At 39.8% G+C, this 26,086-nt stretch overlaps 1 protein-coding gene across 6 annotated transcripts in view; it reads right to left on the reverse strand.

Moving 5' to 3' along the window:
* Positions 1-26,086, reverse strand: part of CSNK1G1 (casein kinase 1 gamma 1) — a 230,780-nt gene that overhangs the window by 81,254 nt on the left and 123,440 nt on the right. For all 6 annotated transcript variants that reach the window (XM_025389534.1, XM_025389537.1, XM_025389538.1 and 3 more), the window contains 2 exons: positions 20,966-21,006; positions 12,987-13,056 (listed from right to left, as the gene is read on the reverse strand). In XM_025389534.1, coding sequence (XP_025245319.1) covers positions 12,987-13,056; positions 20,966-21,006 — 111 coding nt within the window. The remainder of the gene's footprint in view (positions 1-12,986; positions 13,057-20,965; positions 21,007-26,086) is intronic.

Consider the following 26,086-nt stretch of genomic DNA (forward strand, 5'->3'; position numbering starts at 1 on the left):
TAATTGTTGGGGGCTTCAACATCCCATTCTCAGCACTGGATAGATCACCTAGACGGAAAATCAACAAAGCAGCACTGGATTTAAACATCACTTTAGACCAAATAGACCTAACAGACATTTACAAAACGTTTCATCCAACAGCTTCAGAGTACATTCTTTTCATCAGCACATGGAATATTCTCCAGGACAGGCAACATGTTAGGCCTCAAAACAAGTTTCAACAAGTTTAATATAAATGGTATATCAAATATCTTTTCTGACCATAAGGGAATAACACTAGAGATCAATAACAAGAGGAACTTTAGAAACTGTATAAACACATGGAAATTCAACAACATGCTCCTAAATATGGTGTCAATGAAGAAATCAAGAAGAAAAATTTTAAATTTCTTAAAACAACTGAAAATAGAAATACCATACTACAGCCTATGGGGTATAGCCATAAACACATCAAAAAAGTAGAGATTTCAAATAAACAACCTAATGATGCATATCAAGAAACCAGAAAAGAAAAAAAAACAAGTCCAAATTCAGTAGAAGGAAAGAAATAATAATGAGCAGAAATCAACAAAATTAAGACCAAAAGTTGCAACAGATCAATGAAACAAAAAGTTGGTTTTTTAAAAAACAGACAGACAAAACCAACAAACCATTAGCTAGACTAACCAAGAAAAAAATGAGAAGATCCAAATAAATGAAATCAGAAACGAAAAAGGAGACATTACAACTGATACCACAGAAATACAAAGAATCATTAGAGACTATTATGAACAACCATATGCTAACAAACTGGAAAATCTAATGGAAATGGATAAACTCCTGGACATACACCACCAACCAAAATTGAACCATGAAGAAACAGAAAACCTGAACTAATTATAATAAGACTGAAGCAGTAATAAAACTTCTTCCATCAAAGGAAAGGCCAGAACCTGATGGCTTCTGATATAGTTCAAATATTTGCCCCTGCTCAAATTTCATGTGGAATTGTAAACTCCAATGCTGAAGGTGGGGCCTGGTGGGAAGTGTTTGAATCATGCCAGTGCTGTCTTCATGATAAGTGACTTCTAGTGAGATCTGGTCGTTTAAAAGGGTGTGGCACTTCCCCCCCTACCCCAGTTGCTCTTGTTCCTGCTTTTGTATTGTGATGTACCAGTCCCCACTCTGCCTTCTGCCATGACTGTAAGCTTTCTGAAGCCTCATCAGAAGCCAAGCAGATGCCTGATGCCACATTCCTGTACAGCCTGCAGAACCATGAGCCAATTAAACCTCTTTTCTTTATAATTTATACAGTCCATTTCCTCATAGCAATGCAAGAATGGCCTAATACAGCTTCACTACTGAATTCTACCAGATTTATATAAAGAACTAATATAAATTCTTCTAAAACACTTCCAGAGAAGTGAAAAGGAGAAAATTCTTCCAAACTCATTCTGAGTCCAGGATTACCCTGATGCCAAAACCAGACCAGGACACAACAATAAAACTACACAGCAATATTCCTCATGAACACAGATACAAAAATCCTTAACAAAATACTAGCAAATCAAATCCAACGATGTATAAAAAAAGATAATTCACCATGATCAAGTGGGATTTATTCCAGGGATGCGAGAATGATTCAACATACATAAATTAATATATGTGATATATCTCATGAATAGAATAATGGACAAAACCATATGATCATCTCAATAGACACAGAAAAGGCATTTGATACAATTCAACATCCTTTCATGATTAAAAAAAAATCCTCGGCTGGGCGCAGTGGCTCTCGCCTGTAATCCCAGCACTTTGGGAAGCTAAGGAGGGAGGATCACGAGGTCAAGAGATTGAGACCATCCTGGCCAACATGGTGAAACCTCATCTCAACTAAAAATACAAAAATTAGCTAGGTGTGGCAGCATGTGCCTGTAATCCCAGATACCTGGAAGGCTGAGCTAGGAGAATCGCTTGAACCAGGGAGGCAGAGGTTGCAGTGAGCCGAGATTACGCCACTGCACTCTAGCCTGCGAGACAGAGCAAGACTCCATCTCAAACAAAACAAAACAAAACAAAAACCCTCAACAAACTAGGTACAGAAGGAACACAACTCAATACCACAAAGGTCATATAGGACAAATACAGCTAACATCATTCCAAACACGGAAAAGCTGAATTTCTCCTAAAAAAATTGGAACAAGACAGGATGCCCACTCTTACCACTCTAATTCAACGTAGTACTAGAAGTACTATCCAGAGCAAACAGGCAAGAAAAAGACATAAAGGGTATCCAAACTGAAAAGGAGGAAGTCAAATTGTCCCTATATGAAAATGACATGATTGTATATGTGGAAAATCCTAAAACCGCCACCAAAAAATTCCTTAAATGAATTAAAAAATTTAGTAAAGTTGCAAGATACAAAAGCAACATACAAAAATTATTAGCCATGTGCCTGTAGTCCCAGCTACTCAGAAGGCTGAGGCAGAAGGATCACTTGAGCCTGAGAAGTGGAGGTTGCAGTAAGCCGAGATCATACACCACTGCACTCCAGCCTGGGTGACTGAGTGAGACCCTGTTTCAAAAAAAATAAATAAATAGGCCGGGCATACTGGCTCATGCCTGCAATCCCAGCACTTTGGGAGGCCTAGGAGGGTGGATCACCTGAGGTCAGGAGTTTGAAAACAGCCTGGCCAACATGGTGAAACCCTGTCTCTACTAAAAATACAAAAATTAGACAGGCGTGGTGGTGGGCACCTGTAATGCCAGCTACTTGGGAGGCTGAGGCAGGAGAATTGCTTGAACCTGGGAGGCAGAGGTTGCAGTGAGCCAAAATCGCGCCATTGCATTCCAGCCTGGGCGACAGAGTGAGACTCAGTCTCAAAAAATAAAAATAAAATAAAAAATAAATAAATTAGTAGCATCTCCACATACCAATAACTAGTGGAAAAAAATCAAGAAAAAATTCCATTTACAATAGCTACAAAAAAAAAATACCTAGGAATAAATTCAACCAATGATATGAAAGATCTCTACGAGGGAAACTATAAAACACTGGTGAAGGAAACTAAAAAAGTAAAAAAAAAAAAAAAAAAAAAGAGTGTGGGCTGGGGGGAGACATCCCTCATTCATAGATTGGAAGAATACTGTAAAAATATTCATAATACCAAAAGCAATATATAGCTTCAACACAATCCGTATCAGAATACCAATAACATTCTTCACAGAAATAGAAAAAACAATCCTAAAACTCTTATGAAATCACAGAAGACTCTGAATAGCCAAAGCAATCCTAAGCAAAAAGAACAAAGCAAGGCCTGGCATAATGGCTCACACCTGTAATCCCAGCACTTTGGGAGGCTGAGGCAGGTGGATCACTGGAGTCCAGGAGTTTGATGCCTGCCTGTGTAACATGGTGAAACCCTGCCTCTACAAAAAATTAGCCGGGCATGGTGAGGGAGGCTGAGGTGGGAGGATCACCTCAGCCTGGGAGACTGAAGCTGTAGTGAGCTGTGATCACACCACTGCACTACAACTTGGGTAACACAGTAAGACTCTGTCTCAAGGGAGGAAAAAAAAAGAAAGAACACAGCTGGAGGCATCACCCACTAATCACGCACTACTTGATGTCAAAATATACTACACAAGGCTACAGTAACCAAACAGCATGTCACTGGCATAAATAGACAAACAGACCAAGGGAAGAGAGGAGAGAACTCAGAAATAAACCCATGTATTTAGAACCAGCTAATTTTCAACAAAGGTGCCAAGAATATTCAGTAGGGAAAGGATGGTCTGTTTAGAAAAATGAAACTAGACCCCTATCTCTAACTATACAAAAAAAAATCAAATTGAAGTGGATTAAAGACTTAGATGTAAGACCTGAAACTATGAAACTACTAGAAGAAAACACTGGGGAAATGCTTCATGACATTGGTCTGGGCAAAAATCTTTCAGGTAAGACCTCAAAAACACAGGCAACAGAAGTAAAAATAGACAAATGGAATTTCATCAAGCTAAGAAGCTTCTGCACAGCAAAGGAAACAACTGAGTGAAGAGACAACCAGTAGAACAAAAGAAAATATAATATATGCAAACCATGTATCTAATAAGGGATTAATTAACAGCCAGGATAGATATGCAATTCAAACAACTCAATAGCAAAAAATAGTACCAATAATAATCTGATTTAAAAATGGGCAAATGATCTTCATAGTCATCAAATCAGTTTATCAAAAACATATGTGTACATCCATGTTTATTATAGCACTATTCATAATAGCAAAGATATGCAATTAACCTAAGTATCCATTAACAGATGAAAGGATAAAGAAAATGTGGTACATATACATAAGGAAATACTGTTCACCCATAAAAAAGAATGAAATTCATGCCTGTAATCCCAGCTCTCAGGAAGGCAGAGGCGGGAGGATAGTTTGAGCCCAGGAGTTTGGGACCTGACTGGGGAGTATAGCGAGACCCTGTGCTCCACAACAAGGAAAAAAAAAAAGAATGAAATTCTGTCATTTGCAGCAACACAGATGGAACTGGTGGCCTTTATGATAAGTGAAATAAGCTAGGCAGGGAAAGATAAATATCACATGTTCTTGCTCATGTGAAAACTTAAAAAGTTGATCTCATATAGAATGATGGTTACCAGAGGCTGGGAACGTTTGGGTGTGTGGAAGATGAAGAGAGTTTGGTTAAGGGGTACAAACATACAGTTAGAAGCAATAAATTCTAGTGTTGACAGCACAGCAGAGTGACTATAGTTAACAATAATTTATTGTATATTTCAAAATAGCCAGAAGAGCAAATTTGAAATGTTCTCAACACAAAGAAATGGTAAATGTTTGAGGTAATGCATATCTTAACCACCCTGACTTGATAATTACACATAGGTATACATGTATCAAAATATCACATACATCCCATAAACAGGTGTTATTATGTACCAATTTTAAAAATGAACTGCCGGCCAGGCGCGGTGGCTCAAGCCTGTAATCCCAGCACTTTGGGAGGCCGAGACAGGCGGATCACGAGGTCAGGAGATCGAGACCATCCTGGCTAACCTGGTGAAATCCCGTCTCTACTAAAAAATACAAAAAAAAAACTAGCCGGGCGAAGTGGCGGGCGCCTGTAGTCCCAGCTACACGGGAGGCTGAGGGAAGAGAATGGCATGAACCCGGGAGGCGGAGCTTGCAGTGAGCTGAGATCCGGACACTGCACTCCAGCCTGAGCGACAGAGCGAGACTCTGTCTCAAAAAAAAAAAAAAAAAAAAATTGAACTGCCTTCTAGGTATTTAACAAGTTCATCGGCTTTCTCTGCCCATAAAATTTTCTTTTGACTACTGCATTGGTGAAGTTTCAATTATGGTCTTGTTAAGGCTAGACAGAGTGGTTCATGCCCAGCACTTTGGGCAGCCAAGGCGAGAGGATCACCTGGGGCCAAGAGTTCAAGACCAGCCTGGTCAACATAATGAGACTCCGTCCCTACAAAAAACTAAAACTATTAGCCAGTTATGGTGTCATGCGCCTATAGTCCCAGCTACTTGGGAAGCTGAGGTAGGAGGATCACTAGAGCCCAAGAATTTGAGGCTGCAGCGAGCTAAAATTGCACCACCACACTCTAGCCTCAGAATCAGAGCAAGAAATCTGTTTCCTTAAAAAAAAAAAGCGGGGGGGTTGGGTGGGGAATCTTGTCATTTTTTAATTTGAGGATTAGCTTCTCCTTTATAAGAGAGTGAAAGCAGAAGAGTCACTAGATCACAATAGCTGCTGGAAAGCCCAGATATGGCAGCCCAGACTTAAAAATTTCAGGCTATGTCAGAGACCCCCATTTTCCTGTCATTTACTGCAGAGAATCCTATTTTCCTGACATTTACCTACCCTCTAAACCCTCAATCCTCTTTCATTTGCTCCTGTCTTTGCTGACTCATTCCCCTCCCTCTCTTTTTCCTCCCACTTCAGCTGCATGCTTGTTTCTGGCTTATTCATCTTCTATTCAATTACCGAACATACACCAGGCTGTTGTCATGTGGTCAGCCCATACCTAGCTATGGAGTCATTCTCATACTGTCACTCTTCCTAATACAGATCTGTTTCGGCCACAGGCTCTTTCATATCTCTGCCCCAAACCTCTCATCCACCAAATCTTGTTCTTGTGTGCTAGAATACAAGCAAAAGTGAGAGCTATGCTGGACAACAGATTTGTGGACTGGGAAATGTTTTAATTGACAATGTATGTACCTTCCTAAGTAAAAGACCCTAAGGGAATACTGAAACCTAAAATAATTCCCATAATAAGAAAATGAAATTAAAACTTGCCTATGGTGACTATAATATAATTAACATAACAATGATTGAAGAAAATAAGAAAAATAGTTATAAGATTTTACAATTTGGTTTCTATAAGAAATGAAAAAATGATAGCTAACAGGAAGATAAAATGCTTATTCTCAGTTTCAAGGTTTTCACGGTCCCCTTTACTTTCTTGATTATCTTGGAGATATCAATTCTTAAGCATTAAGTCTTGAAAATACTGGTGGTAAAACGATAATCAACAAATGAAGCTTGAAAAGTGCAACCAGTCAGTAGAAAACAAAGTGGAATGGAAGGGAAAGAGTTAGCGGTCACACAAGGAAAAGCAGAGACAATGTGGAAGACCTCCAACCAGAACCACATTCACAATTATCCCGTGCTGTCATTTTTGTTCTACCTCTACATAATTAGAGAACTGGTATGAATTTCTAGATCAGGTGGTCAAGGTGAAACTGGGGTCCAAAAGGCCAAGATAATGATTAAGAGTTGGGTACTGAAGAAAATGGTCATAGTCCCAGGACAACAAAAAAGTGCCTATTTTTGGAAATTAATGTCTCAAGCTCTGGATATCACAGCAACAGGTATTCTTTAAATTCATAATCAATCATTTCTCCCAAATAATTTCATACATTTATTTTATAAGCAATGATTAATTCACCGAACAAACCTAAGTCACAAAGGGCTTTCTGTTTAAGTCTTCCTTGTCAGGAAATCCAAGTATTTTATAATTTATAGGACAGTAACGAACAATTACAGACAAAATACTAGTGAGTAAAAATACTAATTATGTTACTGTGGTCTTTGTGTGGCTTTGGCACAAAAGGTTGTTTATTTACAATGCTACAACATCACCTTGGTAATGAAAAGAGTGGCATATGTATGCTGGCTGCTCAAATATTAACTACCAATGAGTCATACTTGCAGCTGAGAACTTACTCTGAAAAAAATAGGGGGAAGAATGCTGTGCCTGTAAGTGAGAAACAACCTCTGGTGTTCATGCTCACATTTACAATGAGACATGGTGAAATCTTGTCTATTTTCTTGTCAATTATCTTCTTTCAAAATAAATTTCCTTTTTTGACCATCACAATGAATATTTTCATTAATAACATTGGTAAAAATCTAAAAAGGCAAGCTTATTAAATCTTCCTAACTTATTTCTGCCACTGAACTACTTACTGACTGCTTACTATGTGACAGAATGACATCACACTGGGCCTTAAGATACACTTGAGATACAAGGGTGAAGAAGACACAAGCCTTGTTTTCTTTTTTTCTTTCTTTTTTTTTTTGAGACAGAGTCTCGCTCTGTCGCCCAGGCTGGAATGCAGTGGCCGGATCTCAGCTCACTGCAAGCTCCGCCTCCCAGGTTTAGGCCATTCTCCTGCTTCAGCCTCCGGAGTAGCGGGGACTACAGGCGCCCACCACCTCCCCCGGCTAGTTTTTTGTATTTTTTAGTAGAGACGGGGTTTCACCATGTTAGCCAGGATGGTCTCGATCTCCTGACCTCGTGATCCGCCCGTCTTGGCCTCCCAAAGTGCTGGAATTACAGGCTTGAGCCACCACACCCGGCCAAGCCTTGTTTTCAAGGAGCTTATAATCTTATGGCGGGCAGTGGGAGAGAGTGTAACCAATATGCAATTACAATTAAAAAAAAAAGTCAATGCATAATCATCAATAGGATAATATAATCATGATTTTAAAAATATCCCAATGTTCTTCCTCATCTGGACTCTGGAAAAAATAAAATTAAAAATATGGCCAGGCACGGTGGCTCACGTCTGTAATCCCAGCACTTAGAGAGGCCGAGGCAGGTGGATCACAAGGTCAGGAGATCAAGACCATCCTGGCCAACATGGTGAAACCCCGTCTCTACTAAAAATACAAAAAAAACTAGCTGGGTGTGGTGGTGTGCGCCTGTAATCCCAGCTACTTGGGAGGCTGAGACAGAAGTATCGCTTGAACCCGGGAGGCAAAGATTGTAGTGAGCCGAGATCGCGCCACTGCACTCCAGCCTGGCGACAGAGCGAGATTCTATTTCAAAAAAAAAAAAAAAAAATATATATATATATATATATATATATATATATATATATATATACACATACACACACACACACACATCTGTATATAGATATAGACATCTATCTATCTCCATCCCAGTGAGGTAATAATGGGGTAAAATAAAATGACATTTCAGAGGTTTAGGAGCTCAAAATCAATTCTATAACTATAAAGTTCAGAAAGCCTTGATTGATGGCAGTTATGTTTTTAAAAAAAGATTTATAGGTTTTAGCTGAGTACAATTCCATAAAAGCACAAAAGTCAACTATGTGAAATGGCTGCTAAAAAACTACTGTATGTGGTTATCACTTCATAATGTATATCAAAAATCATGCTGTACATCTTAAAATATACAATTTTTATCTATTCTACCTGAATAAAGCTGAGGGAAGAAAAAGAAAGTGTAATTAAAAGAAATGTGTCCAGATCAAGGAGGATAGTAATCCCACTGTCTCCATGTCTACAGTTACTTGTGCTATTTTAAGAGGCTCACTCAAGAGGAGCATCAAAAAACTAGCCATATTGAATATGTATGTGCCCATGCTTGCTAGTGGAGCACCGATACTGAAGTATCTGTGTAAACCATGTTATGTAAAAAGGTGGATACCTGGCTTAAAAGAAGACTTAGAGGTGGATGGTAGAGAGGACAATGTATAACAACTGTGACAAATGTCTCTCAGCTGGTAGGAAAAAAAAAAAAAAAGCCCCAACGGTGTTTCATAGAAATAAAAAAAAGGCAAATTTGGCCAGGCGCGGTGGCTCATACCTATAATCCCAGCAATTTGAGAGGCCAAGATGGGTGGATCACCAGGTCAGGAGATCAAGACCATCCTGACTAACATGGTAAAAACCCGTCTCTACTAAAAAAATACAAAAAATTGGCCAGGAGTGGTGGCTCACGCCTGTAATCCAAGCACTTTGGGAGGCCAAGGCAGGAGGATCACGAGGTCAGGAGATCGAGACCATCCTGGCTAACACAGTGAAAACCCGTCTCTACTAAAAATACAAAAAAAAAAAAAACTAGCCGGGCATGGTGGCGGGCGCCTGTAGTCCCAGCTACTCGGAAGGCTGAGGCAGGAGAAGGGCACGAACCTGGGAGGCGGGGCTTGCAGTGAGCCAAGATCATGCCACTGCACTCCAGCCTGATCGACAGAGTGAGACTCTGTCTCAAAAAAAAAAAATTACCCGGGCATGGTGGCACATGCCTATAGTCCCACCTACTCGGGAGACTGAAGCAGGGGAATCACTTGAACCTGGAAGGCGGAAGTTGTAATGAGCCAAGATCGTGCCACTGCACTCCAGCCTGGTGACAGAGCAAGACTCCATCTAAATTTAAAAATAATAATAATAATAATAAAATAAATAAATAAATAAATGGCAAATTTGGGCCTAATATGAAGGACTTCAAATACATTGGACTTTCCCACATTAAATTAGCCTGAAGAGTGGTAAACTCTATGACTAGAAGAAAGTAGTCAAGCAGATTTAGATGACTATTAAGAAAATCCTGAAAGCAATTCTTACACTAGGAGGTAGGGGTATCGAGGGGATTTGACACAGATAACTAAAGCTCTTCCTATCTTGGAAAAGTCTGTAGCTACCCTGTTAGTTGCAGGCAAGGATATTAAGATGATGTCCGGCCGGGCGCGGTGGCTCAAGCCTGTAATCCCAGCACTTTGGGAGGCCGAGACGGGCGGATCACGAGGTCAGGAGATCGAGACCATCCTGGTTAATATGGTGAAACCCCGTCTCTACTAAAAAGTACAAAAAACTAGCCGGGCGAGGTGGCGGGTGCCTGTAGTCCCAGCTACTCGGGAGGCTGAGGCAGGAGAATGGCGTAAACCCGGGAGGCGGAGCTTGTAGTGAGCTGAGATCTGGCCACTGCACTCCAGCCTGGGCGACAGAGTGAAACTCCGTCTCAAAAAAAAAAAAAAAAAAAAAAAAGATGATGTCCACTACAGCTCTTTTAAGAGTAGTGGGTGATCTCAAGAAGCAGAATAGAGGCCAGTAATCACCACTGAACTGCATATAAGACCTAGAAGGCTTTGTGATCTTTACATGTTTGTTAGAAAAGGTACAGGGAGACAGACTAACAACGGCCAGCCTACCTGACTATGAGTCAACAGCTGGCCTAACCAGTACAACAGAGCCCTCCTATTCCCACTCATGACAATGATGGATGTATCCGTCTCAGAGAGTCCAGTTTTTCCTTGCTGCTTAAGTGAAAGGCAATTTGTATAGTCACCTTTCCCTAATGCCCTCCCTATTTACTCCTTGTTTTAAGTGCACAGAGAATGCTGAAACTTCAAGGGCTTGCAATTTTCTGTATTTGGGGGGAGTACCAACCCAGCAGCACAGATGTTATTCCTACCCAACAAATTCATTAGATTTTTTGGCTCTATATTGAAAAGGGAAGATTGGTCTGATTTGGTGGATCTATTTGAAAGGGCTTACAGAGGAAATCCTGAAAACTGGCCTGTTCACTTCCCCACTTAAACTTCAAAGTTGGACTGGGTTCAGCATGTTTTTACCCGACCCTTAGATTTATGAGACATACACAAACATGCTTATCATAAGTGGGCTGTGACAGTCTTTTCCCTAAAATTTATGAAACCTGGAATAACTTAACAACATTATGAAACCAGGAATATAAGAGGAACAACAATTAAAATGTAGTTCTGGGGCATCTGGGAAGATAAGCCTCAAGTTATGTATACATCCTGTGGACTCAGTTGCCAGTCTTAAATCTTATGCCAAAAACACTCCAATCAATTAACAAATATATACTGAGAGGTTACTGTGAGCAAGAACTCATACTAAGTTCAGTGAAAGACAAGTCCACTGTGGGCTCTCTGGGTTATGACTATAGCTGATTATTGCTATAGTCAGGGTATAATAAAACTTGAATAACACACAGTGACTCATATAATTCTAAATATTTTAGGAAGTAGAACTCAAATTCCTTCAGTAGTACCTTCAATAGGGTTACTTGAAATAGAAACCAACGGTATGATGGCTCATGCCTGTAATCCCAGCATTTTGGGAGGCTAAAGGCAGGAGGATCACTTGAGTCCAAGAGTTCAAGACCAACCTGGGCAACACGGCAAAACCCCATCTCTACTAAAAATACAGATAATTAGCCTGGTGTGGTGGTGCATGCCTACAGTCCCAGCTACTCAGGAGGCTGAGGCAGGAGAACTGCTTGAGCCTAGGAGGTCAAGGCTGCAGTGAGCTGTGATCCTGCCACTGCACTCCAGCCTGGGCGATGGGAGTGAGACCCTGTAGAAAGAAAAGAAAAGGAAAGGAAAAAGGAAAAGGAAAGGAAAGGGGAAAAACGAAAAAAGGACAAAGGAAAGGAAAGGAGAAGAGGAGAGAAACAAAGAAAGAAAGAAAGAAAGGAAGGAAGGAAGGAAGGAAGGAAGGAAGGAAGGAAGGAAGGAAGGAAGGAAAGGAAAGAAAGGAAAGAAAGGAAAGAAAGGAAAGAAAGGAAAGAAAGAAAGAAAAAGAAAGAAAGAAAGAAAGAAAGAAAGAAAGAAAGAAAGAAAGAAAGAAAGAAAGAAAGAAAGAAAGAANAAGAAAGAAAGAAAGAAAGAAAGAAAGAAAGAAAGAAAGAAAGAAAGAAAGAAAGAAGAGGGGAGGGGAGTGGAGGGGAGGGGAGGGGAGAGGAGAGGAGAGGAGAGGAGAGGAGAGGAGAGGAGAGGAGAGGAGAAGAGAGGAGAAGAGAAGAGAAGAGAAGAGAAGAGAAGAGAAGAGAAGAGAGAAGAGAACAGAGAGGGAGGGAGGAAGGGAGGGAGGGAGGGAGGAAGGAAGGAAGGAAGGAAGGAAGGAAGGAAGGAAGGAAGGAAGGAAGGAAGGAAGGAAGGAAGGAAGGAAGGAAGGAAGGAAACCAAGCTTTAGTCATTCACAGAAAACCTGTCACAGTGAAGGGGGCATAAAGCAGAGGAAATTCTACTAATGTCAAATAGTGAAAATAGCTCTGAAAGATTTCATCTTTTGAGAGATTTGTCCCTACAGGTAAACGTTAGCAAAATATTTTTCTGGAAGCCAGTAAGATACTTGAGAAATCAGAGCTTTTAGGTAAAAAACAAACATTTTTTAAAGTGATTAACTTAATTTTTAAAAATTGCCAAAGGTCATAGGTTATTGCAATCATATGGATAGCTCTTGCAAATTAATGAGAACAATGGATAAAATGACAGTGCTGTAGTATTTCAGAATGTATATTTTAGTATGTCTTTAAAACAGATAAACCACCTCAATGCGGTGAAGTACATTTTGCAAATTACCAACATTTCCTCCTTTCTTTTGGTATAAGTAAAGAAATGAAAAGAGAATGAACTACTGAAAAGCAAATCCTTCACTCTATGTGTATTTGACAAGTGGAAAGCATCTGCAGGTTGGTCTGTGGGCACAGTCATAGCAACACAGTTCCCCTGTCAACTCAACTCCAGGAACCAGAGAGCAAGTAGCTTTGTGTCTGACTATGTTTATTTACCTATCCGGCAAGCAGGGGAGACAGATGGTTTGGTAAAAAGGGTAAACCAGACAAAAAAATTTGTATATTTTAGGGCTTCCAGCTAAGCTACATGCTAAGTAAGTGGAGAAGAAAGACTTGACTTACCTGCACTGCCAAGCTGTTTATAAAATCTGTACTCTAAATGAAGCTGTGGAGCACGTGATTTTATTGGTTCCTGAAATCCAAAAAGAAAAACTGATCAGATTTCAACAAATGGGATTTTTCCATTCTTAAAGTTTTGGAGTAAACAACGGTTAAGATCACCTAATGTTTTAGAGATGATATCCATATATGAGAGCCTTTTCTAACCACAATTTGTCTTAGACAGTACAGTTAAGAGAAGATGAAGGTGAATTACATACAACTCCTTCCATGGATAGTTAAATAAAAATAGACTTTGCATGAGCTATCATTCAAGGATACCTTTCTTGCAATGAAATATTCTCCTGATATGTATTTTCCCAGGAAACTTGATGCCAAACCTTTAAATAAAAAAAATACCAGAATGTATTTCCTGCTTGTTTTGTTCTGAATTTTTGGGAGGTTCACGGTTTTATTATTTTTAGAAAAATAATGCATGCTCAGAAGAAAATTCCAATATACAAAAATTAGAAAGCAAAAATCATCTGTGATCCTGCCACTTTAAAGAGAGGCACTATTAACATTTTAGTGAATGCCTTTCTAAGTATTTATCTATATATGTATTTATATATAATATAGACTGATGAACTTAATTTTATATAAGTGAGATTATAATATATTTGCTGTTCATTAATGTGCTGTTGAATTCAACAATGTAGTAACATTTTCCCATGGCAGTAAATAAACGTGTACAACGTCTTGTTTTTTTTTTAAAGACAGGGTCTCGCGCACTGCAGTCGAAACCTCCCAGGTTCAAGTCATCCTCCTATCTTAGCCTCCCGAGCGGCTGCGACCACAAGTGTGTGCCATCACTCACAGCTAATTTTTATTTTTTTGTAGAGATAGGATCTTACTATGTTGCCCAGGCTGGTCCCAAATTCCTGGGCTCAAGCAATCCTCCCACTTCAGCCACCCAAAGTGCTGTGGGATTATAGGCATAAGCCACTGCACCTGGCTTATATTATTTTTAATGGTTTAAGTATTGCCCTGTATGTGCACATGTATTTTGTATTTACGTATGCATGTATACACACCCTCCCCATAATTTTTAGACATGTGAACTCTTTTCACTTTCCAATATTATGAACAATGCTTTTAGGAACATGCTTATATATATTTCTTTTTAAACTGTTGAGAACTAAAGATTGTAAATAGAATTAAAATATGTAACTTCAATCAATGTGGTGTTCAAGTTTCCAAAAATTGAGTTTTCTAAAAACCTCAGAGATAAAGCAGCCAAACAACCACACTTTGCTCTATACTAATTGAGCAACTGGCTGGTTGATTATTCTAAACTGAGAGTGTACTGGGCAACTGGCTAACAAGAAAACCAAACATTACCCTAAACACATTATAATCTCTCTTTAAAAGCTCAACAGTATCTGACATGGTGGCTCATGTCTGCAATCCCAGCACTTTCAGAGGCTGAGACAGGAGGATCACTCAATACCAGGAGTTTGAGACCAGCCTGGGCAACACAGCAAAACCTCATCTTTACAAATAAACAAATAAAATAGGACAGGCATGGTGGCTCATGCCTGTAATCCCAGCACTTTGGGAGGCTGAGGCAGGAAAACTGCTTGAGTCCAGGAGTTCGAGACCAGCCTGGGCAACATAGGGAGACCCTGTCTCTACCAAAAATTTAAAAATTAGCCTGGTAGGATGGTACACTCCTGTAGTCCCAGCTACTCAGGAAGATGAGGTGGGAGGACTGCTTGAGTCCCACTGATCAAGACTGCAGGGAGCTGTGATTGTGCCACTGTACTCCAGCCTGGGCAACAGAGTGAGACCTTGTCTCAGTCAATCGATAAATAAAATAAAGTTCAACATCTGCACACCCATTAGGATGGCTATCATCAAAAACAGAAAATAACAAGTGTTGACGAGGATGTGGAGACACTGGAATCCTTGTGCACTGCTGATGGGAATGCAAAATGGTGCAGTGACTACTCGGGAAAATGGTATGGCAATTTTTCAAAAAATTAAACACAGAATCATTATGATTCACAATTCTCTTTCTGGATAGATGCTCCAAAGAAGTGGAAGCAGGAATTCAGATTTATTTTTACATGCATGTTCACAGCATTATTATTCACAATAACTAACAGGTGGAAGCAACCTAAGTGTGTATGATTGGACGAACGGATAAACAAAATTGGGTATATACATATGGTGAAGTATTATTCAACCTTAAAAAGGAAATTCCAACACATGCTACAACATGGGCAAACCTTGAGGACATTATGCTCGTGAAATAAGCCAGTTATAAAGGACAAATATTGCATGAGTCCACTTAATATTAAGTACCTAGTAGCCAGGTGCAGTGGCTCACGCCTGTAATCCTAGCACTTTGGGAGGCTGAGACGGATGGACTGCCTGAGCTCAGGAGTTCGAGACCAGCCTAGGCAACGCAGTGAAACTCCGCCTCTACTAAAATACAAAAAATTAGCCAGGAGTGTCAGCATGCACCTGTAGTCCCAGCTACTCAGCAGGCTGAGGCAGGAGAATTGCTTGAACCCGGGGGGTGGAGGTTGCAGTTAGCCTAGATCGCACCACTGCACTCCAGCCTGGGCGACAGAGCAAGACTCCATCTCCAAAAAAGCAAACAACACACAAAAAAATTAAATATCTAGTGTAGTCAAATTCATAGAGACAGACAGAATGGTGGTTGCCAAGGGGTTGGGGGGAGGGGAGTGTTTAACAGATAGGAAATTTCAGTTAGGGAAGATGAAAAAGTTCTGGAGATGGATGGTGGTGATGGTTGTACACCAATATAAATGTACTTAATGCCACTGAACTTTTTTTTTTTTTTTTTTTTTTTTGAGACGGAGTTTCACTCTTGTTGCCCAGGCTGGACTGTAATGGCATGATATTGGCTCATCACAACCTCCGCCTCCTGGGTTCAGCAATTTTCCTGCCTCAGCCTCCCAAGTAGCTGGGATTACAGGCATGTGCCACCACGCCTGGCTAATTTTTGTATTTTTAGTGGAGATGGGGTTTCTCCATGTTGGTCAGGCTGGTATCAAACCCCTGACCTCAGGTGATCCACCCGCCTCAGCCTCCCAAAGTGCTGGGATTACAGGCATAAGCCACTGCACCTGGCCAATGCCACTGAACTTTAAAAAATTGTTATAATGGTAAATTCTGGTTATCACCTGTTATTAGATAATATTATTTTCTCCTATTCCTTTCCATGGGTTGCCCTTTTTAAAATTCTGTTGACAGTATGCAAAAGTTTTAAATTTTGCTGAAGTCCAACTTAGCTAGCTTCTTTTTTTGTTGTCTGTGATTTTGGTGTCATATCCAAGAAATCACTGCCAAATTCAATGTCATGAAGCTTTTCTCATGTGTATTCTGGTAAAAATATCATAGTTTCAATCTTATATTTAGGTCTTTAATCCACTCTGAATTGTTGAATACAATGTAAAGTAAGAATCCAACTTCACTGTTACATGGGTATCCAGTTTTTCTAGCCTCATTTGTTGAAAAGACTGTCCTTTCCTCCACTGAGTGGTTATTTGTCCTTTTTTTTTTTTGAGACGGAGTCTTACTCTGTCACCCAGGCTGGAGTGCAATGGCACAATCTCAGCTCACTGCAACCTCCACCTCCCGGGTTCAAGCAATTCTTCTGCCTCAGCCTCCCAAGTAGCTGGGACTACAGACGCATGCCACCACACTCGGCTAATTTTGTATTTTTAGTAAAGACGAGATTTTACCATAGTGGCCAGGCTGGTCTCAAACTCCCGACCTCGTGATCCACCCACTGCAGCCTCCCAAAGTGCTGAGATTATAGGTGTGAGCCCCCGTGCCCAGCCTATTTGTCTTATGTTTAAGACAGACTCCAAGGAAGGAGATTCCATAACTTCTCTCAATAATTCATGCTGATGTTGAACAAGTTTCGTGGTTTGGAACACTTTTATATTATACTCAAATCTCACTACTGAAACTTAAGCCTATTTTTCTTAAGTCCTCAGCAAAAAAATAAAAAAAACTCCTCAATAACCTCAAATACTATTAAGTAGCTCTCTTCAAATAACAAAACAATCCAATGATTTCCTAGACTTTCTTTCCTCAGGCAAAGTAATTTCAAATTCCTTTCACCTTGCCTCATAGGTCCTAGCTTTTAATTCTTTGATCATCTTTGAAGGCTCTTTCCTGAATCCATTTGAAGTTTTCTGCATGTTTCTTAAGATATAGAATCCATTAACCAAAGAATTTAGAAGTTTCTCTGAAGTTGTCTAGTCTATCCCTCTGCTTCTAGGAAGATTTTATCTAAATCAATTCAGGCCAGACTGGAATGTTCATATTTGTAGGAAGCGCTTTGAAGAAAGAACTCATACCCTTCTTTGAGTATAAAATCAGCAATCGTTAGAGTTGGACTTCAAGTGTCTCAAGACTTTTAGTCAAAAGAAAAGTACATGGCCGGGCACGGTGGCTCACGCCTGTAATCCCAGCACTTTGGGATGCCGGGGTGGGTGAATCACGAGGTCAGGAGATCGAGACCATCCTGGCCAACATGGTGAAACTCTGTCTCTACTAAAAATACAAAAATTAGCTGGGCATAGTAGTGCATGCCTGTAATCCCAGCTACTCAGGAGGCTGAGGCAAGAGAATCGCTTGAACCAGGGGAGTTGGAGGTTGCAGTGAGCCGAGATCGTGCCACTGCACTCCAGCCTGGTGACTCAGCAAGATTCCATCTCAAAAAAAAAGAAAAAAAGAAAAAGAAAAGTACATAAGACTAATTATATTGTAGAGTCCCTTTCCTATTTCTCTCTTCAGATAGAGAGGTATCATATCACTCTTATGTCTCCATTTGGTTGCAGATCTTCCACTGAATCACTATCAAAGCAGCCAGGTATAGAATTTTTCCATTAGCAAAGTAACTAAGAATTCACAAGGAACCAAACAGAAACAGTGATGACAAATCAACATGGAACTAGAAGTTGATCAAAACACTAGAAAAGCGACTCTTCTTCCCGGAGAAATCACTTTTGGATTCTGACAAACCACAGAGGCAATGAATTTTAAAAACCACAGATCCTTCCTCAAATATTATACTCTCAATCTTCATGCTGGAAAGCATAATAGAGTAGCTAAGCTAGTAAATTAAAAATGCAAAATTCCATGGAGTTCAAGGGTTGAAAGGCATACACATCATATATTCAGACATGAGGGTCTTATTATGAAGACTGAGAGAATTACACACTTCAGCCAACTCCTTAGCACATGGCCATAGCCTGCTCAGCCAATTGGGCTTCAAGGTGCTTTTCTGGAAGCACTATAAGTAGAAGGCACTGCAAAACTCAGTCTACAGATTGCAGAAGGCAGCAATATTAGCAGCACAGAGAGATTTTTTTAAAACCCAATTGTTAGAAAACCTCTGTTAAAAAGAACCCTTAGAAATGTGGGTGATGGATAAAGGAGGGGCTCATTACACTATTTTGTTTACTTTGTGTATGATTTTTTTAAAAGGTTTTTAGAAATCTAAGAAAAAAGAGTCCACAATGAAGATCCAAACAAAGTACAACTGAAACAGCAGCAGCAGAGCTTCCCTGCATTTCTGTGCCAGATGCTGATTACATTTCCGTGCCAGATACTGATTACATTTCCATACAGGCTGTGCATTTGCCAGAATATTTGCCACAGTTATTCTGGAAAACACATGCCTGCCTAAAATCCTAAACAAACAGCAGACAGCTACCTTATAGGAGTATAGTGCTTAAGGCAAATTTACCATTACAATCCAAAGAGCTCAATTACTGCCTTCATATCTCCCTTTGAAGAACAGAAGCCCAAAAGGAAGAGAGAAAGCCTGTAGACAAAATTGTTATCCTCTAAAATGCCTTTCAGACTGATCTGAAAGAGAAATGCAGTACTGAGTCACACCATACTAGATTGCAAGAGTTCCATTTTTAGCTTTAAATAGTGGCCATACAAAGCAAAATAAAAGTTTTTAAAAAGGAAAGTGAAATGTAACGATCAATCATGTCAACAATATGTTATGTAAGCTTATCTATACAGGTTGATTGGTACAACCTGGCAGAAGAAATCAAGATGAAAGAAGTGTCCCTAACAGAAAGCCTAACAAATATGTAGTAACATGGCAAATTTTTTAAGTGTTTTAGGAAGTGCTTCGTTCTCTTAGTAGTCCCAAAAAATCAGAGATTATTCCAACTTATCAGAATAATAGAACAGAAAAAGTAAAAAAGTCAGTGTACTAGAGAACACTTTAATAGAATAACCAAATTCCTATAAATTAAAAAAATGTGGTTAATCCTATTTTTTTGAGACAGGGTATCTGTCACCCAGGCTGAGTGCACAGGTGCAAGCAATCTCAGCTCACTGCAGTCTCAACTTCCTGGGCTCGGGTTATTCTCCCACATTAGCCTCCAAAGTAGCAGGGACTACACGTGTGTGCCAGCATACCTGACGAATTTTTTGTATTTTTTGTAGAGACAGTGTTTCGCCTTATTGCCCAGGCTGGTCTGAACTTCTGGGCTCAAGCGATCTGCCTGTCTTGGCTTCCTAAAGTGGATTACAGGCATGAGCCACTGCGTCTGGCCGGTTAATCCTCTAATATTCAATCTAAGAGGATATTTGACCTGCATTGTTAACATGTATTACCTCTCTTCCTGCTCCCATCTATCCAACAAGAGTTCCAAGTCAAAATACAAAAAGAAAACACTTGGTTTCCTAGAAGTTACCTGCTGCTCTAAGCCCTGCTCCCTGTCCACCCACCCCTTTGTAGAGAAACAAATCTGATAACTGTCAGTTCCTCACAAGACAACCCTACCTCCTCCACAAGCAAGCTGGATGAGAAGAATGACCAATCACAGAACAAGTGTGGATGTGGTAAGTGCAATTAATTAGAAAAGAATAACAATGCCAGGCGTGGTGGCTCACACCTGTAATCCCAGTACTTTGGGAGGCCAAGCTGGATGGATCACCTGAGCTCAGGAGTTCGAGACCAACTGGGCAACATGATGAAACACTGTCTCTACAAAAAATACAAAACTTAGCCAGGTGTGGTGGTGCACACCTGCAGTCCCAGCCTCTTAGGAGGCAGACTGAGGTGGAAGGATCGCTTGAGCCCAGGAAGCAGAGGTTGCAGTGAGCCAAGATCACATCACTGCACTCCAGCCTGGGCAACAGCGTGAGACCCTGTCTCTAAAAAGTAAATAAAAAGAAAGAAAAGAAAAGAATTGCATAGATTTCCTTCAACCATTAACTCCTCTAGCTTCCAACTAATAAAACAAAGCTACCTGTAAATCCTGGGATACCTACTATGAGGACAAACACAGAGTTTCAGTGAAACTAGTCATATGAAACATTTCACATGAAAAAATGGTTTTGTTATCCACCTCAAATATAAGACAAAGAATTCTGTCTTTTAAAATTATTATTCCTCACAAATAATAAAATTATTACTTCTCTTTTTCAATAGGATATCATTTTCAATGACTAGTTTATTCACAAGGTTAGTATTAATATACCAATTGACTCCTTTGCTTCTAATTTGACCATATGGTATATTTTTCATGCTTGACAGATTAGATGATCAGTTATGATTTTCTTCTAAGTACAAAAAATAAATCAGTTTAGAGAAAAAAACAGTAAAATTTTTAAATGATTTTACCTTTTTAATTAAGATACCTCTGTGAAAGATTAAGTTCACAGAATTACTAGTTCTTCCAGCTTTTTTTAATCAACTAATTTTTGAGTCATCATTGCTAACACTAAAGTTAGTATCATTTAATTATATAGTGTTATATAGTATACAGTGATTCATCACTGTAACACTATCATTGAAGAAAAACGTGGGATCATATATTAAAAAAAACCATTAGCATTTTTGTGAATGAATGCTTAAAACTATTTCCTATAAGAAGATATAAGCAATGGGAGCACCAAAACATTAATTACCACAAACAGATTCTACTCACCAGTTTGATTGCTACATATTCATTGGTGTAGAGATTTTTACCTAAGGGGAAAGCAGAATGTATACGTTTTAGTGACATTTATTCCGGGAAAGGCAAAGCAAAATATTAGCTTACAGGGTCATGAGAAAGGTTATATTCCCAATGCTGCTCACATAAATGAAACTTGATTCATAAGTGAAAAGCTACAGAGATAATGAGATCCAGCAAGGCTAGAACAGCTTGAAAATTTAGAAATTTAAGCTACACCTGAGAATCTTCCTAAAAGAGAAAACATATCTCTCTTACACACACACATACACACACAAACACACGCATGCGCGCGTGTGTTAATATTTCTCATCTATTAAGTCACAAGGCAATTCAAGAAGAAATTCCAGAATTTCAAAGAGATTTTAGCTCTTGGCACAATAAACACAAACCTTCATTCTTCGAACTAACTGGCAAATAGAATTCTATATATTTTGTCACGGTATGTCGTGTCAACTTTAGATGGCATAAAGGATAGTGTGAATAAAACCAATTATTGCCCAAACTTACTTTTGGAGAATTCATCTACTGCTTGTAAGCAGATGATTCTCAAAGTTGTTTTGACTGTTCACCAGAACAATAACTTTATATCTTTTAACTATTTACAGGAAACAGATCTTCAGATCTTAGACAACACTTACACATCTCAAAGTTCTTCCTGCAATAACGCTTTTTTCTTTAAACTTTCCTGTTTCTACAAATGTAATCAATATTCCCAGACGTTTAGACTAAGAACTTGGAATGATGATGAGGACCAGAGCAACAACTTTCAATTAGTGAACCTGTAATATATGCTGGGTACTCAGCTCCTCTCACCTCCCCACCGTCACTAATCCTTGGAAACCTTAACTTTAATTCCTCCTGAGTGCTTAGTACATATCATGTAGTTTAGTAGTTTAGCCACTGCACTGAACTTCATATCTCTTCTTACACATTTGCCTTCTTATCCAGCTAGAGTGTAAATATCTTGAGGACAGGGATTTTAAGTTTTCTCAATACCCTATGGTGCTTAAGACCGTGTTCAGCACATATAAGACACTCAAAATCTCGACTGATTAAAAGTTATTGGTACTGTATCTATAGTACGGCTATTTTTAAAATAATATACGAGTAAATGTTATATTCCTATAATACACAGCTGAATATATGTGTGTGAAAAATAATACAAAAGTAATATAAAAGTTTTTAGTATTTTCTGATTTTTATATAATGTACATTGTTTTTATAAATAAAAAAAGCTGGGTGTGGTGTAATCCCAACACTTTGGGAGGCTGAGGCAGGTGGATCACTTGAGGTTAGGAGTTCAAGACCAGCCTGGCCAACATGGCGAAACCCTGTCTCTACTAAAAATACAAAAATTAGCTGGGCGTGGTGGTGAATGCTTGTAATCTCAGATACTTGTGAAGCTGAGGCGGGAAAATCACTTGAATCCGGGAGGTGTAGGCTACAGTGAGCCAAGATTACACCACTGTACTCCAGCCTGGGCAACAGAGTGAGATGCCGTCTCATAAATAAATAAATAAACAAAGAAACATAAAAAGCTGCTTACAAGTTTTCATTTACACACCTCTAGACAACTAAGGCCCTCTGCAATATAACTACATCATTAAACTTTTCATACTGCCATCAGATTGTGAGTACTTTTATGTGTCAAAGAGTACACTAATTTAGGAATAATTTTTGTCTGCAAGTAAGATAAAAAGAAGACTAACAGGTTGGTTTCTTAGGTGTTTGCCCTAAGAAACCATAAGAAACACCTAAGAAACCATAAGATGAATAACTTCTTTTTTAGGGGAGCACAAGTAGAAAATAGGCATTTCTCTCATATATATAGTGTTTGCATTAACTTTCTAAAGGTTACTTTATGTTTCTGATTACTGTTTCCACCAAAACCATTTTAAAATATATTTCACGAAATTATAAAAAGGATAGTAATAAGTAAGAGAGGAACAGATGAGGCAGTAACAAATAGCCAACTCCCAGGCAGATTAAAACTTTAATTTGGCCCACGACTTCTTGCACACCAGATGTGATGCTGCGCAAAGATTTTTCAGGATAGCTCTTCCTGAAATGAAATGAGTATTGTTACTGTGACTTAAAACTAATTTTAGGGTCAGGTGCAGTGGCTCATGCCTGTAATCCCAGCACTTTGGGAGGCCAAGGTGGGTGGATCACCTGAGGTCAGGAGTTCGAGAACAGCCTGGTCAACATGGTGAAACCCTGTCTCTACTAAAAATACAATAATTAGTTGGGGGGGGTGGTGGGCACCTGTAATCCCAGCTACTCGGCAGACTGATGCAGGAGAATCACTTGAACCTGGGACACAGAGGTTGCAGTGAGCTGAGATCACGCCATTGCACTCCAGCATGGGAGACAGGAGCAAAACTCTGTCTCAAAAAAAACAAAAAAACAAAAAAAACCCCAAAAAACTAATTTTAGCACAAGCTTAACCATAAGAACCTAATTACAGCTCACGCCTGTAATCCCAGCACTTGGGGAAGGCGAGGCAGGTGGATCACGAGGTCAGGAGTTCGAGACCAGCCTGACCAACAGGGTGAAATCCCATCTCTACTAAAAATACAAAAATTAGGCAGGCGTGGTGGCATGCGCCTGTAATCCCAGCTACTCGGGAGGCTGAGACAGGAGAATCGCTTGACCCGGGAGGCAGAGGTTGCAGTGAGCCAAAATTGCACCATTGTACTCCAGCCTGGGCAACAGAGCAAGACTGCTTCTCAAAAAAAAAAAAAAAAAAAAAAAAGCAAGCCATTAAAAAAGCAAGCCATTAATACCATTTTTCCATATTCCTACTGCCTGTATAATTGCAGAACATCAATGCTATCTTAAAGTTTAAAATGAAAGGTTTTGTGACCTGATAAGATCTGGGATTTTGCATGAGCATTGTAAGGTAGTACAAGATTAACTAGAAAAAAAAGAGAACAGAGGTAGGGAAAAACGTGACTATTTAATGTCCATCTACACAAATACCAGACATCTAAGATGAGCAACCTCAGTTCTCACCCTTCATAGACTGTATTCTACCTCCTCACACAAGGTCTTGTATGTGGTGGCTCAAAAGTGTGTCAAATAAATCACATGATATGGTGTGTGTTAAAAATAAAATACAAACAAGTCAGTAGAAGAGCCTGGATACGGAGGTTAATGAATTTGGGCAGAAGCAGCACTTGAAGTGAGCCCAGAAGGATTTCCTATTTTTAAAAAATACTAATTTGAACAATGATATGGAGAAATGATAGAAAATGCACAGGATTTGATATGCTGTGGGTAGACCCATATAATCGGAGCACATAGTGTGTGGGAAGAAATAGAAGAAAAGCCATAAAGATCCACTAAGCTAAGCACAGGTTATGAATAATATTGAATGCCAGGTCCCCACTCTGAGGTACGTATGCCCGCGGGTACCTAGAAGTGTGCCAAGGCACTTGTGTACTAAGCTACAGGACAAGTAATACACACTTTTCTTGGATCCTCATTTTCATTTGAAGATTTGGAGAAAGTCTTTTTTTATATAAAAACAAACCTACTATATTATAGAAATTGTGCATAGATTTCTTTTGAAGAAAAAAATGCAGCTGGGTGTGGTGGCTCACACCTGTAATCCCAGCACTTTGGGAGACCAAGGTGGGCGGATCACCTGAGGTCAGGAGTTTGAGACCAGCCTGACCAACATGGAGAAACCCTCATCTCTACTAAAAATACAAAATTAGCCAGGCATGGTGGTGCATGCCTGTAATCCCATCTAATCGGGAGGCTGAGACAGGAGAATTGCTTGAACTTGGGAGGCGGAGGTTGCAGTCAGCCGAGATCGTACCACTGCACTCCAGCCTGGGCAACAAAAGAAAAACCCCAACCAAAAAAAAAAAAAAAAAAAAAAATGTTTCAAAGAAATCCTGGGCACTTACATATTTGTTTCTTCCACAAGAAGTCTTGATGAGTCTCATTCAGTGTGCAATCTTTTTCTTTTTTTTTTTTGAGACAGAGTCTCACTTTCCTGCCCAGGCTGGAGTGCAGTGGCGCGATCTCAGCAACTTCTGCCTCTATGGTTCAAGCGATTCTCCTGCCTCAGCCTCCAGAGTGGCTGGGATTACAGGCATGCGTCACCATGCCCAGCTAATTTTTGTATCTTTAGTAGAGACAGGGTTTCACCATATTGGCCAGGATGGGCTAGATCTCTTGACTTTGTGACCCGCCCGCCTCGGCCTCCCAAAGTGTTGGGATTACAGGCATGAGCCACTGCGCCCGGCCTCAGTGTGCAACCTTTTTCTTATTTTACCTGTATTTAGCTGGGTAGCCGCTTTTCACAGTAGAGCTGACTTTCAACTAAGTTTTCCATTTTTAGCCCCTTCTGCATCCCACCTTTGTGAAGTTCCTACTGTCTCCAATTCCTAAGTCTATCTGGTATATTTTATAGTATTACCTGGCCTGCCCCTTCAGGCAAGCCTTCTCTGCAGTGCTAAGTGAGTTACCACCTAACCATCTGTGTTTCAGCTTCCAAAATTTGTTAACATTTCTCAATATGTTTTCACCTTCTCTTCCATTTTTTTGGTTCCTTGTGGTTTTATGCCTTTTTGTTTAAAAAAAAAAAAAAAAGCCTTTTTCTAAATACACTTTCTAGTCTTAAGACTAAGCCAACACCCAATTTCATAAACTTCTACCTATAATTAGTTATGCATGTATCTTTTTACTTCCACTCAGCCGTAAATTTCCAGAGGACAAGAATGTTTAATTCATCTTTTTATCCCTAGAAACAAACATAGTATCTGACATTCAGTAGGTAAGACATGTTAAAGTGAACAAATTGACTTGATATACGTAGAAAGTTCCGGGTGCGGTGGCTCAAGCCTGTAATCCCAGCACTTTGGGAGGCCGAGATGGGCGGATCACGAGGTCAGGAGATCAAGACCATCCTGGCTAACACGGTGAAACCCGGTCTCTACTAAAAAATACAAAAAACTAGCCGGGCGAGCTGGCGGGCGCCTGTAGTCCCAGCTACTCAGGAGGCTGAGGCAGGAGAATGGCGTAAACCCGGGAGGTGGAGCTTGCAGTGAGCTGAGATCCGGCCACTGCACTCCAGCC

Source organism: Theropithecus gelada, chromosome 7a (genome assembly GCF_003255815.1).
Source record: "Theropithecus gelada isolate Dixy chromosome 7a, Tgel_1.0, whole genome shotgun sequence".
NCBI classification, from domain to species: Eukaryota; Metazoa; Chordata; class Mammalia; order Primates; family Cercopithecidae; genus Theropithecus; species Theropithecus gelada.